The following is a 15,964-nucleotide window of genomic DNA, read 5'->3' as shown; positions in this document are numbered from 1 at the left end:
ATGCAGGCTTCGTTAATGAAGGAAACATCATGAACAATGAACAAGAACTTAAAAGACCACCCAGGGCTCGATTTAATGCTTTGATACTTGCACTGGTGCAACCTAATATTACAAAGTGCAACCTTGTTATTAGTCTAACTTGCACCAGGTGCAAGTCATTTTGAGTGGGTAAACCTCAGAATAAAACATCTAAATAATTCATAGCATATTTCTTTCATTACATATTCCAATAAAAGCAGTGCAACTGGAATTGGGCTGGTGCAAGTAGGTTTTATCTTAGGTTGCACCCAGTGCAAGTAAGTTAACATCTCTTAAATTGAGCCCTGCCACCTGATCATTTCATGGCAGGAAAGATGCTCTGTAGCAACATGAAAAACATCTTGGTGGTCTTTAACTTCTAATAAGTATAACCAATACTGGTTGTGATGTATAAACTTCACTGGGTGAAATTCAGTACTTGATACGGAAAAGCATTACAGACACTCCAGTATCATTCATTCCGACATTGCGTAGCTCCAGTCAACACTACTTGGATGAAGGGGAGATCACTCATGTCCATCTGAAATATGAATATGTTTTAAATTCAATTTGAAACTTATGGCTAGAGGTATAGGCCTGAAAAGAATGTTATTCTTAGTGATTCCTGACTGAGTGTTCGTCACAATCTTGATGATACACGATTTTTATTTTCTTCTCCCATGTTGTCGTGGTCTCTCGCACCCTTCTCTCAAAGTATATACTCGCCTCTAAGTCAACTACTAAACACCTCTCTCCTTCCACTTCAATTTCTTTCTGAGTGAGTAATTTTAATTCAAATTCATTCAATAAGAGACTTATGTGTGAGTATATACTTAACATGACAATTTCGGTGTCTTAATTCCAAAGTAAAACATTTTGTGAAGGAAAGTTAAAATTTGAGAAGTTTTGACTGTCCAGGAAGATCAGCTGATCATCTTGAAGATTTTCAAATTTTGGGTAAGTAGATTCTCCTTGTCTTATGCTACATGTTTGAAATCAAAAGTACATACTCACATATTGTCTCTAAGTTGAAGATATTGTAATTGACCTGAACCAATTTTTTCTTTCCTTATTTAATATTTTCTTTCATGAAACTGTTTTTACTAAATGCTCTTGCATGAAACATTCTTTTTTGCCTGGTATGGTTGAAAAAAATCATTTTTGGCCATGGCAAAACATGATTTCTGGTTTTGAAAATACTTTTCAGCCATTAGACATTCGCTGTTGTGAGAGAGGTTCAGTGGGGTAGCCTAGTGGTTAAGGCGTTCGCTTGTTACGCCAAAAACCCGGGTTCGATTGTCCACATGGGTACAATATGTGAAGCCCAGTTTTGGTGTCCCCCCACCGTGATATTGCTGGAATATTACTAAAAAAGCGGTGTAAAACTTATACGCTGTTGTGAGAACCTGAAGTTGTTGTTAGATGTTTATGGATGTTGCTGCACCAGAGTGATATCTGCCTGTTGTTGCAGGTGGTGGTTGACCCTGAGTGGGAGGACGGCTTGAAGCTGGAGGAGGGAATGTACTACCGAGGACATTACCTGGAGATGATTCCACCCACCGGCAAGAAACGGAAGCCACAGAAGCGTTGTCGTGTTTGTTACTCTCAGGGCCGGCGGCGGAAGGAGTCGCGGTACCAGTGTGGGTCGTGTCCAGAAAAGCCTGGACTCTGTCTTGCTCCTTGCATGCAGATCTACCATGACCAGCGGGACATCCAAGTGCTGGATGCGACCATCCTGGGATGATGGAAGGTTCATTGTTATTAGGGGAAGATGGTGGTGCAAGGCGGTTCCATCCATCCTGGGATGATGATGATGAAGCAAGGCGTTCCATCCATCTGGGAGGATGGAAGGTTCATTGTTATTAGGGAAGATGGTGGTGCAAAGCGGTTCCATCCATCCTGGGATGATGATGATGAAGCAAGGCCGTTCCATGCATCTGGGAGGATGGAAGGTTCATTGTTATTAGGGGAAGATGGTGGTGCAAGGCGGTTCCATCCATCCTGGGATGATGAAAGGTTCATTGTTATTAGGGGAAGATGGTGGTGCAAGGCCGTTCCATCCATCTGGGAGGATGATGATGAAGCAAGGTCCGTGCTTCTAGTAGGAGGATGATGAAAAGAGGCGGGTTCATGTATTTGGGAAGAGGATGGTGAAGCAAGGTCCGTGCTTCTAGGAGGAGGAGGGTGAACGGAGGCAGAGAGGGTGAAATGAGGTGGGTCCAAGCATGGAGTAGGAGGGTGAAAGGGCAGGAGGGTCTATGCTACTAGGAGGAGGCGGGTGAAAAGAGGCGGGTCTGTGCTTCCAGGAGGAGGGTGAGGGTCATTTTTCTGATTGTAGGAGGATAAAGGGTGAAAAGAGGCTGGTCTGTGCTTCTAGGAGGAGTAGGGAAAAAAGAGGCGGGTCTGTGCTTCTAGGAGGAGGAGGGTGAAAAGAGGCAGGTCTGTGCTTCTAGGAAGATGAAACGAGGCAGGAGGGTGAAATGAGATGGGTTCATGCTTGGAGGAAGAGGGTGAAAAGAGGTGGGTACATGCTTGCACAGGATAAGGGAGAAAAAAGGGCAGGTCCATGCTTGTTAGAGGATAAGGAAAGAGGCCAGTCCATGTTTCTAGGAGCAGGGTGATATGAGGTGGGTCCATGTTTCTAGAAGTAGGAGGCTGAAATGAGGCGGGTCCATGTTTCTAGGAGAAGGGTGAAATGAGGTGGGTCCATGTTTCTAGGAGTAGGAGGGTGAAATGAGGTGGGTCCATGTTTCTAGGAGTAGGAGGGTGAAATGAGGTGGGTCCATGTTTCTAGGAGTAGGAGGGTGAAATGAGGCGGGTCCATGTTTCTAGGAGCAGGGTGAAATGAGGTGGGTCCATGTTTCTAGGAGCAGGGTGAAATGAGGTGGGTCCATGTTTCTAGGAGCAGGGTGAAATGAGAAATGGGTCCATGTTTCTAGGAGCAGGGTGAAATGAGGTGGGTCCATGTTTCTAGGAGCAGGGTGAAATGAGATGGGTCCATGTTTCTAGGAGCAGGGTGAAATGAGGTGGGTCCATGTTTCTAGGAGCAGGGTGAAATGAGGCAGGTCCATGTTTCTAGGAGCAGGGTGAAATGAGGTGGGTCCATGTTTCTAGGAGCAGGGTGAAATGAGGTGGGTCCATGTTTCTAGGAGCAGGGTGAAATGAGGCAGGTCCATGTTTCTAGGAGCAGGGTGAAATGAGGTGGGTCCATGTTTCTAGGAGCAGGGTGAAATGAGGTGGGTCCATGTTTCTAGGAGCAGGGTGAAATGAGGCAGGTCCATGTTTCTAGGAGCAGGGTGAAATGAGGCAGGTCCATGCTTCTAGGATGAAGAGGATAAAATGAAGCCAACCTTTGCTTCTGAGAGGAGGATGGTGATAATATTTCACAGGTCCATGCTTCATGAAAGAGACGAAGAAGCAGGTCTATGCTTTAAGGATTGTCTTCTTTGAGCATAAAGGAATGATTCTGAAATTAATATCAGAAGTAATATTTGAAGTGTTAAATCAAATATTAATAGTTTTGTGCTGGTGTTGCTGTATATGGAGGAAAGAGTTGGTGTGGAAGTCGATGAGGGGGAAGGGGTTAGCACGGTATAGATGCTGTTGGTGTGGATGTAGATGAAGCTGGGGGAGAAGCAGTAGACCAGACAGTCCATGTAGTGGTAAGATGTTACGGCTGTAACTTGTCCATGTAGTATATACATGTATATCCACTGTCAATATTACCAGAAGTCCCATTGTTTACTGTACATATTTACATAGTGTGTGTCCTTTACTCAGAGAAATCCATATTGTTTGTATTTTTAAGCAAAGGAATGTGCAATGGTGGTGCCAATTTGACCACAGTATATGGAGGGTCTTAGGCCAAGTCTTCTTATTGACATTTCCATATCTATCATGAAGTTCCTGAGTTGCTACCTCTTGTCAACACCTCAATATCTTCACATTTATTCTCACCAATACCAATTCTATTTTTTGTATTTTGATTTACAAAACTCTTTCAATGACCCATATTGGTTGCATATCAGCGAAATTACACAAAATAAATCAGTGGGTGAGTGAGTGAGTCTAGTTTTACGCCGCACTCAGCAATCTTCCAGCTATATGGCAGCGGTTTGTACATAATCGAGTCTGGGCCAGTCAATCCAGTGATCAACAGCATGGGCATCAATCTGCGTAATTGGGAAACGATGACATGTGTCAACCAAGTCAGTAAGCCTGACCACCCGATCCCGTTAGTCGCCCCTTACGACAAGCATGGGTTGCTGAAGATCAGATCTTCACGAGTCTCAAAATATATCACCATATACATACATACATACATACTAACATTTGTATTTATATATATAATAAGTTTGAGTTGCTTGGCTACAGAAACGTATTACAAATTTGACACCAATTAGTATTGGCTTGTCTTGTACACATCATAATCATCATCTGTAAACGTGTATGTCGTTACTTTGAAATGTTTGTTTTACATCCTGAACAAGGCATAATACAGGCATCATGTTTGTATTCCACTAATATGTCACTTGAAATCCAGTTTTTTCTATATCTTATATTTGTTGTGCTTCCCAAATGTTTTGAACTGGAGTGGATACCAGATTCTTTTTCCAGTCTTGTTATAAATAAAGATGGAAATGTTTAAATTGTAAATATTGTGTCCAACGATGGCTTGAGCAAGAGGGCTGATCATATTTTGATGTCAAAATAAGTACTGGTAAGAGCAAATTCTTATATTGTTTACAAAGAGAAATAAATTTTACTATGATACAATTGTTGTGTTATTTTTTTTAACAACGGAAGGATATAGAATTGGGTTGCAACGTGTAAAAATATGGTCAGTTTTTGGCAACACTCCATGGTACGATTACCTGAATTGCATCATCTTGTTATCACAATTTCTGAACCAGATTAATGTCATGCATGTAACCATAATCAGTTTCACAGTAATACAAAATCGGATTTTGTAACTGTCATCTCAGGAATGTTCCAAACTTAATTAACTTATGTATTATATACGGTTATGTATTATAGGGTAACTGCACGTTCTTTCACAGAATCCATTCCTTGTTCTAGTTCTATGTTCGCAAAAACAGGCTTGTCCTTCATATATTGATCGGATATTGATCCATTGAAATGCTTACTGCAGATACTGTTAAACTGCTGACTTGTGTAAAGTAACAACAGGTCAAACTGTCGCAGTTATCCGTGGCTACAGGCATTACATTTGTGACGGTTTAATGCCTGTATGTGAACAGGAGACTTCAATGCTGTACAACAATATCAAGCAGTATTCAAGCCTGCTGGCCTGATGGCCTGTGGCTTGTTAAAATTTAGTCGGGCCAGTATATCTCCACAGTCACTGGCCCGACATGCTAGTGAATTTTCATGGGTCATTTTGTAAATATATCATGCTCTCCGACTTGTGAAGTTAATACACTTTTAAATCATGCAAGATTATGACCAGATAAAAATGTTCATCATATTAGCAGCTTAATGGTGAAACCTGTGACTACATTCAAATTGTGAATTGTGAATTGTTTTGCGGGCTAATAACTTTCAGGCATAGCTATAGCCCAACTGGCCAGCAAAATATGGAAACTATTTCGGACACTGGTGATTACTAACTTTTTGGTCCATTATTATAGCAAATACACTCTGAAAAGACATACCAGTATCTTTTGAGGATGTGTTCATAAACTGATGTCATTGAGAGTTACCTCCCTTATATTCCTAACATCTGAATGTGTTTATGAATTGAAATCGATGAGAGATACCTTAGTTATTATCCTTACATCCTAAAATATGCATAAAATTGAAATCAATGAGAGTTACCTCTCTTATTTTCCTAACTGCTAAATGTTATTAATTGTAATACGTGAGTTACCTCCCTTATTTCCCTAATCCCTAAATGTGTTTATAAATTGAAATCACTGAAAGTTACCTCCCTTACATTCCTGTCATCAGCTAAATTGTGTCCAACAATATGAGGAGATCTACACAGTGTGAAGAAAGGGACAGACATGATCCCATTACAGTACAGTTTTATAGTTACTCCACAATTACATGCGTATTGTACGATTGCTCTTAACTACACCAACAGTTGACGTGCTCCTTGTCACCATCCCTATAAATGTCACAGATGAAATGCAAATTTAAAAATGCTTGCATGTGTTCTGATGGGATACTATTAACATTGTTTTTGTCTTGGAATTAATACATGTGGGGGCGTGGTGGGCGAGCTGGCTAAAGCGCCAGGCTTGTGATCCAGCGGGCATGAGGTGCCGTAATAGAGCTCAGCTGTGACCGGGGTAAAACCTTGGAGTCAACTTTGTGTGCAGACTCTATCAGTGTTGTCACAACCCCTAGTGTACAGTACACAACCCTGTGCACTTAAAAGAACCCACAAATCCTTTGGTATATGACCAGATGGTGGCCACATGAATACGTGCAAACACCTAGTTGCGGGTACAGCAAAGTGCAGTAAACTGGGACAAAGTACTGTAACTATGTGTCCCAGTCCACCCAGCTGTGAGTAGGGACCTTGTAAGAATGGGAAATTCACATTAACTCGGTGCGCCTAGTGGCAGCAAGAGTTGTATGCTCCCCAGGGAGCTGAGATTGATAATAAGATGTGCCGTTGAGATTGACATCCAATGATTGGGGGAAAAATACCAGCACCTTGAGCATGCACTAGTGTGTGGATATGTGCGCTATATAAATATCCAATGATAATGATAAATAATAATAATAATAATGTGTCAGAAGTTTCAACACATTACGATGATCATTTACGAGGTGCTTTCTGTATCTGTGTTGGATTCTCATGAAGCAATTAGGTTTGAAAACACTGTGGAAAATATTATAAAAAAAACTTTAAAATGTGGCATGTGCGTTTCATTCTTTGACTTCGGATGAGGTTTTGGATGGTCCCTTGAGAGACATTATTAACATTTGAACACAACTGAACCATTTTCCATGGATTTGCGTGGAATATTGTCTCCAAGACTACTACATTGAGTTGTCCGTGACTTACTGACAACTGGGTGTTTGTTTACGTGATGTACACATGGCTTGCAGTGCAGAGCATTAATCTGTTCTATTGTCCCCAATGTAGCATATGTGGCCCACTCCATTTCATCCTCGTATATTTCGGCCGGTGTTTAGCAGAAGAAGGCGACCCCTCGTATTTGAGGTTCCCACTTATCTGACATACCCCACAGGTGAGTACTGGTGTCAGAATTACTGTTGTACGAAGCATACACGTCAGTGTCAGGGTATCTCATGGCGGGGGTATAACATTAATAGCGTAAATATCAGTATCAATGTATAACATGGCCTGGATATAACGTTAATAGAGTAAATAACAGTATCAGGGGATGTCATGCTGGGATATAACGTTAATAACATAAATATTAGTATCAGGGTATCATTTTAATAGTGTAAATATCAGTATCAGGGGATCTCATGGCTGGTGATGTCATGTTCATAATACACTTTAAGATCTGGTCCCCGTTTCACAAAGCTATCGTATCGCTACGACTATCGTACCTCCTATATGGTAACATAGACTTATGACAGTCGTAGCGCTACGAAAGCTTTGTGAAATCGGGCCCAGATAGATCACAAGGCAATGTTAAGATAAACATTAACATGAAAAATGTCATATAAATGGGGATATAACGTTACTAGCATACATCTCAACATCAGGAATATACAATAAAGCGGGATATAACATTTATAGGATTCATGTCATCAGAGATATTACATAAAGCTGGATATAACATTAATAGCATACATCTCAACATCAGGAATATTCCATAAAGCGGGATATAACATTAATAGTGTACATGTCATCAGGGATAGTACATAAAGCTGGATATAACATTAATAGTGTACATGTCATCAGGGATATTACATATAGCTGGATATGACATTAATAGTGTACATGTCATCAGAGATAGTACATAAAGCGGATATAACATTAATAGTGTACATGTCATCAGAGATATTACATAAAGCTGGATATAACATTAATAGTGTACATGTCATCAGAGATATTACATAAAGCTGGATATAACATTAATAGTGTACATGTCATCAGGGATATTACATATAGCGGGATATAACATTAATAGTGTACATGTCATCAGGGATATTACATAAAGCGGGATATAACATTAATAGTGTACATGTCATCAGAGATATTACATAAAGCTGGATATAACATTAATAGTGTACATGTCATCAGGGATATTACATATAGCAGGATATAACATTAATAGCATACATCTCAACATCAGGAATATTACATAAAGCAAGATATAATATTGATAGCATTCATGTCTGGATATAACATTAATAGTGTACATGTCGTCAGGGATATTATATATAGCAGGATATAACATTAATAATGTACGTCATCAGGTATATTACATATAGCAGGATATAACATTAATAGTGTATATGTCATGTCATCAGGGATATTACATAGAGTGGCATATAACATTAATAGTGTACATGTCATCAGGGATATCACATAAAGCAGGATATAACATTAATAGTGTACATGTCATCAGGTATAGTACATAAAGTGGGATATAACATTAATAGTGTATATGTCATCAGGGATAGTACATAAAGTGTGATATAACATTAATAGTGTACATGTCATCAGGTATAGTACATAAAGTGGGATATAACATTGATAGTGTATATGTCATCAGGGATAGTGTACATGTCATCAGGGATAGCATATAAGCGGGATATAACATTAATAGTGTACATGTCATCAGGGATATCACATAAAGCGGGATATAACATTAATAGTGTACATGTCATCAGGGATAGTACATAAAGCAGGATATAACATTAATAGTGTACATGTCATCAGGGATAGTACATAAAGTGGGATATAACATTAATAGTGTATATGTCATCAGGGATAGTACATAAAGTGTGATATAACATTAATAGTGTACATGTCATCAGGTATAGTACATAAAGTGGGATATAACATTGATAGTGTATATGTCATCAGGGATATTACATATAGCATGATATAACATTAATAGTGTACATGTCATCAGGGATAGTACATATAGCAGGATATAACATTAATAGTGTACATGTCATCAGGGATAGTACATAAAGTGGGATATAACATTAATAGTGTACATGTCATCAGGGATAGTACATATAGCGGGATATAACATTAATAGTGTACATGTCATCAGGGATAGTACATATAGCGGGATATAACATTAATAGTGTACATGTCATCAGGGATAGTACATATAGCGGGATATAACATTAATAGTGTACATGTCATCAGGGATAGTACATAAAGCGGGATATAACATTAATAGTGTACATGTCATCAGGGATAGTACATAAAGCGGGATATAACATTAATAGTGTACATGTCATCAGGGATAGTACGTATAGCGGGATATAACATTAATAGTGTACATGTCATCAGGGATAGTACGTAAAGCGGGATATAACATTAATAGTGTACATGTCATCAGGGATACTACATAAAGCGGGATATAACATTAATGGTGTACATGTCATCAGGCATAGTACGTAATGCGGGATATAACAGTAATAGTGTACATGTCATCAGGGATAGTACGTAATGCGCGGATATAACATTAATAGCATACGTATCAGCGACAGTACATAATGTGGGATATAACATAAATGTAAACGTTAAGAACAGAACACAAAGCAGGATATTATGTTAATAGTTTACACATCAGTTTTGGGATTATGAATAAAGTGTAGCCTATCTGTGCACAAAACATGTATTTTTACCTGGAATATCTCAAGTCATTTAACACTAAGTAACAATAGCATTGGCATTGAGGCTTATATGACACTGTATATATTTCTGTGTTAATTTTATGCAAGCTTTAAAAATTCACTACAGTTTTAAGAATATTTTGTTTTGAGCATGTGTATGTCAAAATCACAAATCAGTTACATGAAAGTTTATTCTCAATTATTATAAAATCTATAGTAATGTCCTTTTCATCTCAAATTAGATTCATACCTGTAGTTCAATACAAGCAGTAGAAGAGTCAAAGGTGCTATGGTATTCTAAAACCGAAATATTTTAAACAGCTGTTGTTTTGCATTAAACAAGGCATTATTTGTCAATAGTAAACCTATCGGTATATTGAACACAAGCCAGGGTGAAGCGTGAACCAGATCCTCACAGTTAAGGGGTATGTCAGCTAAGTTAACCTTCAGACTTGGCAAACATTTTCAGATTTCAGCCTTTTTTTTCTTTCCAAATTTGCATGTACTTCTGTATCGACCTTTAAGGGCATCCAGTCTCACCTACCTTATGTTTCTCCGTCTGCATGACCTTGACCTCTTCCCTTGGATTGCAAGCTAGTTTAGCTTCTTGAATTTGTGGATCAGTGCCTTTCCTAATCTTCAAATTTTTGTTTTAATTATTTTTGTTTGATATAACCTTGAGTGCTGGATTTCTTTTTGACTAACTAATTAACATATCATAATCAAATGTACGCTCATTTCTCCAGTATCTTAGAGAAGACAAGGCCAACATATCATTATTGCACAGATATTCATACAAAAGTATCATCAAAAGAAAAATATTTTTGAAAGTAATGATGTGAAAATCACCTATCGGTTGATGTGGGATGTTTAGAAAAAATTAAATATAGATAAAAAATATACTTCAGACTTAAAATGTGAAGTCCCTGGTGAATTAGATTCTGTTTTTGATCTGAGGGAGGAGGATTAAGTTGCGTGCATTTAAGAAACTGAGATTTTACAATTTTGACATATCGAAACAACTAGCAGCCACAGCAGCAGATATTTTATGCAGTATTAATAAGTTTTTTGCTCTTGTTTTTGTGGGCTGCATTTGTTACAAGGTCCACATATGATTTTTTTATAGCTGTAAGATAAATATTTTGTATCATATTTTTTTAAGAACTCAGAAGTAGTGATTTGTTTTACATAAAATATATTGTAATTTTTACTTAGAAGTGATATAGGATCATTTATGAAATGAATATCTTGACCATTTCGTCAGTCAGTTCAGTTTTAAGTTTAATAGCAATTTGAACTAGTTTTGTTCCTTGTGCAAGCTATTAGTACTAATGTAAGTTTGTCGTATTGCAGACGAGCAGAGAAGAAATGGATTATCGGGACATGAGAGTATTTGTCCCGTTGGACCGATCGGGAGAAGATCACATCATGGAGGAAGTACCTCCCACGGAGAGAACCCCCCGAGCAAGGAAGCGATGTCGGGTGTGCTACGCGCGTGGGAAGCGCCGAGACAGTCGGTACCAGTGTGCTACCTGCGTAGACAAGCCCGGCCTCTGCATCACCCCATGTATGGAAGTTTACCACAGTGCTACCAACTTTGACCGACGTGGCGGCAAAATGTTTTCCGCCAATTTCCCCGATGTGGGAATAAGTTGAGACATGCTGAATGTCTAAGTGACTGTGATTTTGAAGTTTTTTATCGTTTTGTACTGGCCAAGTTTGAGTTTTTAAGCTCAATACACTGCACTGCTTGAAATTGCATATGAATATGCTTGCTTCGAGGTTTATATTGAACTGTGTATGTGAAGGTTTAGCCGAATATACTATTATCCTTGTAACCATGTGGCTAGATTTAGGCTCATTCTTACCAAATATAATGATGACTCATCCTGGTTGTAACGATTGTCAGTTGTTTTCTTTAGTGATTTGTTATTTTAAACTTAATGGTTTTAGATATATATTTATGTAGGTAGAACACATACAGGGTCTCAAGTGACTTGTAGATGGCATTGATATGTCCATTTATCTGCATGAGATTGGCAAAGGCCAAATTTTATAAAATATTTGCTGGATTGTTGACGTATTTGTTATAGCATCTCTAAGATAATTTATTATATTAAATCATCAAGGACACATTGTATGTTCAAGTAAAATGCAAACACCTTTCATAATTCAGGTGAAAAAAGAAAGCAATTGCCTACCCACATTTCAAACAAACCAGCATTTGAAAGGGAATTTCTAAACTTATGCTGGTCTGTAAGTCCATGACTAGTAAATTGTGCTGAGGACAAGTGAAAATCTAATGATGGTAGTCCTTCTTGAATAGTAGCATGTGAGAGCTATAATTTGAACCTGAATAAAACTGTCAGAAAAAATGAACTTAGCAAACATTTATTGTTGAACAAGTAACTCTAGCTACAGACTCTGAAAACTATCATAACAACGTATGATATGGATTTACAACTTCATTAATATTTACAACACGACGTTTCTGGGCTACTTCTTGCCCCTTCATCAAGAGATGCTCCTTCATTCACCTGATGGAAGCTGCAAGAAGTAGCCCAGAAACATTGTGTTGTCTCTCATTGGTTAAACAAACAATAGGATGGTTAGCTGCAGTCTTTGACTTACATTATCTACATTTCTGTTCTGACTGTAACGTTTTTAGAATACTGTGAGGTCAAATACAACATAAGTTGTATGCTTCTCTCGAGGGTAATACGGTCTGATGTACGCCTCTTTGTAGTAGTGTCACCCGAGCCGATAGCTGAAGGCGTACATCAGACCGTATTACCCAAGGGAGAAGCAGTGCTTCAGGCAGGCAAGCGCCATTGTGCCATTCACACTAATAATTATGCAATGGCACTTTTTTCAATGCTAGAGCGCCCATTGGCGCAACATTTAATATAATCCACCAGTCTTCTATACCATGGTTACCATGAATGGCAAAAGTCTTCACTGCATTGGCACTTATTTTAGTAGTGAAGGTGCCAACTGGCAACACTCATAAAAATTCTGGCTGAAGCACTGGAGAAGTTTACAACGCATTTATCTTACCGCCATGTTAAATTACAAAATATCGTTTTATTCTATTTTGAAGATCGATAAGCTCGCTACCGACTATATGGCATGAGGAAAAAAATGGCGTCTGCCTCTCGACTGGATTTTTAAAGTCAGTGAAACATATTCTGACAAGCTTAAAACTGCTGTAACAATGGTTAATTATGTTTAAGTTGAGTGTGCAAATGATGCAATGTATAAAATAATTTAAATAAAGCAGTAAAAGTCGGTAAAATAAATGTGTACATAGTGAACTCAAAAACAGCTAATTGAACAGTGTTCGAACTCCATGCACTGCATGCATCATATTATGACGTCTTACGATTGTTAGCGATACAGCTTCTTGGGTAGTTTTTGGCAATTATCATAGCAGCAGGTAATATCCTGGAAGGGGTGACATGGAGACTTGTTAAAGCATCATTGACCAATGAAATTAAAGTATTTTACATGAAGGTAAGATATGAAAGTTACTACTGATTGTATTCAGTTCTGAATCAAGTCAGCTAGTTTGGCTCAACGTAGAGAATGCGATTTCTTCACTTGCAGAGTTACAAGTAATGAGAAAATTCTGTACTGATAGATAAGTACCAGAACAATATCTTTTAATGCGCAGAAATCTTAGCGCTAAGTTGATGGTAACTCCCATACCTAAACATAGATTGATGACAATCTTAGTGCTAAGGTGAAGGTAACTCCCATACCTAGACATAGGTTGATGACAATCTTAGTGCTAAGGTGATGGTAACTCCCATACCTAAACATAGATTGATGACAATCTTAGTGCTAAGGTGATGGTAACTCCCATACCTAATCATAGATTGATGACAATCTTAGTGCTAAGGATTCTGCTTAACTCTTTCAACACCAGTCAACCAGAGGCATTTACTGCCATGACACCGAGTTCCCAGAGACTCTGAGGTCATAGATGAAGCCTATGTTTATAGGAAGATTAGAAGCCTATGTTTATGAAGGAAATTATAAGCTTGTAAAACGTTATTGCTACTACATCCCATACACAATTTAAAAGATCTAATCCTACTGTTGATAAATATGAAGTTTATTTTTATAATATTATTAAATTTATACAACTACAACTTAAATAAATTTATATTTGAATGAAAATGCAAGCTTACATTTATAACGTCCAGATAAACCACGAAAGGAGCAAAAACTATGGCGATTTTTTCCATTTGTGACATGTCACAATATGCCCGTGCCTTTTTCTTTTATATTTTCATCTTTACGTAATCAGAAAATTATTATAAAAAGATTTCTTAAACAATATGTATGGTCGCCTATTTCCCGATATCTGTGGCTTTCCGCTCGGTAAAATGACATAACAACTGAAAATACCTCCGTTTTCGAAGCTTCGTATGAATAACATGCGCGGCAAATCGTTTGATGTCGGGCATCGTTCGAAAGCTCTGAACATCAACAATATCACTGTACCCTTGTCAAGAGTATTTTCACAGTTGTAAGAAGCGATTTTATTGGATAAAAATTGGTTTCTAATGACGCTTTTTCGCCACAGTCTGCTATAAGGGTCGTCATTGGTCAAAATCAGACACGTGACCTAAGGCAGCCAATCATATTACAGCAATGGATATCGTCCTCGTAAACGAAAACCTTTAGATTTAGACAAAAGTTTTGGGTAAAATAATGGTATTCTGAACATATTAAGCAAGAAATCGCTACCTATACGTAAATTATGGAACTTATTGGATGTATCGTGCTTGGTTATGACCTGTGACAAAAAATGCTTCATGTATGTATTTTCGCATTAAACATCGTGTCCGAGCGTGAAGATTGAGGCGGCGAGAGCCGAGATGTCACTCGTCAGTGACTTGACTTGCATTACATGATCGCACAAAAAAGATGGAAATAGTAATTTTATATGTACGTTTGACAACTTTAATGAATGCTGTTGTTGATTTTATTCATTAGTTATTCAATTTATTTAATAATTTCCTCGAAACATCGTTACTTTGCTCTTTGACAATGTTTATTGTAGACCCGCTGCCGAAGCATGTGTCCGAGAATCGTTGTTTTCAATAACATTGCGAAAAATAGTTTATAATTTTAATTCTGCTGATAATATATGATAAATTGAAATTTAATAAGTGTTTTCAGACATTGTGAAATGTGATAGATTTGATATATGAATCAAAAGTCAGGTAGGTTCCTAAAATTATGTCTCATTTTGACGTGACTACTGCCTGGCCGATTAATCGGCCTCCGGTGTCTGGGGACTCATAACGTTGTGGCCGATTATTCGGCCTGCGGTGTTGAAAGGGTTAATTGTTACTTGCAAAACTGTTTGTGGATTTAAGGTCAGTTTGGGTTGATCAGATTTTAAAAAAGAACAAGCTTATGCAGGTCAATAGTTTATTTAAAATGACTTGGAATGATTTATTTTTGTGTTGGGTATTAGTAGTTAGCGAGAATAAGTGCTAAATAAGAACTTTTTTAAATACATGTGTTTGGAAGTGCCATGTGTAGTTATTTTCTGTCTGATCATTTCAATGTTTCGATTATGATGTAATAACTTAAAAGATACTTGCAAGTCTTTGTGCTTGATAATGTGATTGAATATTTATTATATTTTTCTGAGCCATGAAAAATGTTATGCTGAAGTATAGATAAACATAAGGTATCTGCTGAAAGAGGTTAAAGAACATGCGATTTTTTCATATGACTATACTTAATCTTGCAAGACATGACAGACATGTAAAACATCAGGTGTTTTTTTTAATTTCTTGTAAAAACAATATCTTTTTCTATGTTGTATTCTGATTTTGGTTTTCATAAAAAGTAACAAATGTATCACTTTGTAAAACTTAACACAATGCTGTATGCTTTTACAAGCATTACTAGGAAACTCACAATCCCTTTACATTCTTAATAAAACAAATCCAATGCTGTATGCTTTTACAAGCATTACTAGGAAACTCACAATCCCTTTACATTCTTAATAAAACAAATCCAATACGAATCAGACCTTTCTCTGTGATACCTCTTTGTGAAGACTTGACAACTAATACATTTAATGTTGTGTAAGGTTAACTTTTCAATCTCC

General features: G+C 37.7%; 1 protein-coding gene across 6 annotated transcripts in view; it reads left to right on the top strand.

The window, feature by feature from the left end:
- The window catches only part of LOC124287837 (zinc finger and BTB domain-containing protein 20-like), a 77,859-nt gene that overhangs the window by 41,235 nt on the left and 20,660 nt on the right, over positions 1-15,964 (top strand). Inside the window, exons 5-6 of one of the 6 annotated variants that reach the window (XR_006901325.1) lie at positions 1,490-2,381; positions 3,294-4,178. The exons of 3 other annotated variants lie outside the window; for them this stretch is intronic. Coding sequence is in view for 1 of the 3 variants with exons in the window: in XM_046724308.1 (XP_046580264.1) it covers positions 11,182-11,484 (303 nt within the window). In the remaining 2 variants the exon portion in view is untranslated. Of the gene's footprint in view, positions 1-1,489; positions 2,401-2,707; positions 2,725-3,293; positions 4,179-11,181; positions 12,970-15,964 lie in introns of those variants that run through there. 2 more of the 6 variants (XR_006901326.1, XM_046724308.1) reach the window with 2 other exon arrangements.

The sequence above is a fragment of the Haliotis rubra genome, unplaced genomic scaffold (genome assembly GCF_003918875.1).
Source record: "Haliotis rubra isolate DU_JTF1 unplaced genomic scaffold, ASM391887v1 Scf407, whole genome shotgun sequence".
Lineage (NCBI taxonomy): Eukaryota > Metazoa > Mollusca > Gastropoda > Lepetellida > Haliotidae > Haliotis > Haliotis rubra.
Note: the sequence above shows the minus strand (reverse complement) of the source record. Positions and strands in the feature narration are given on the sequence as shown.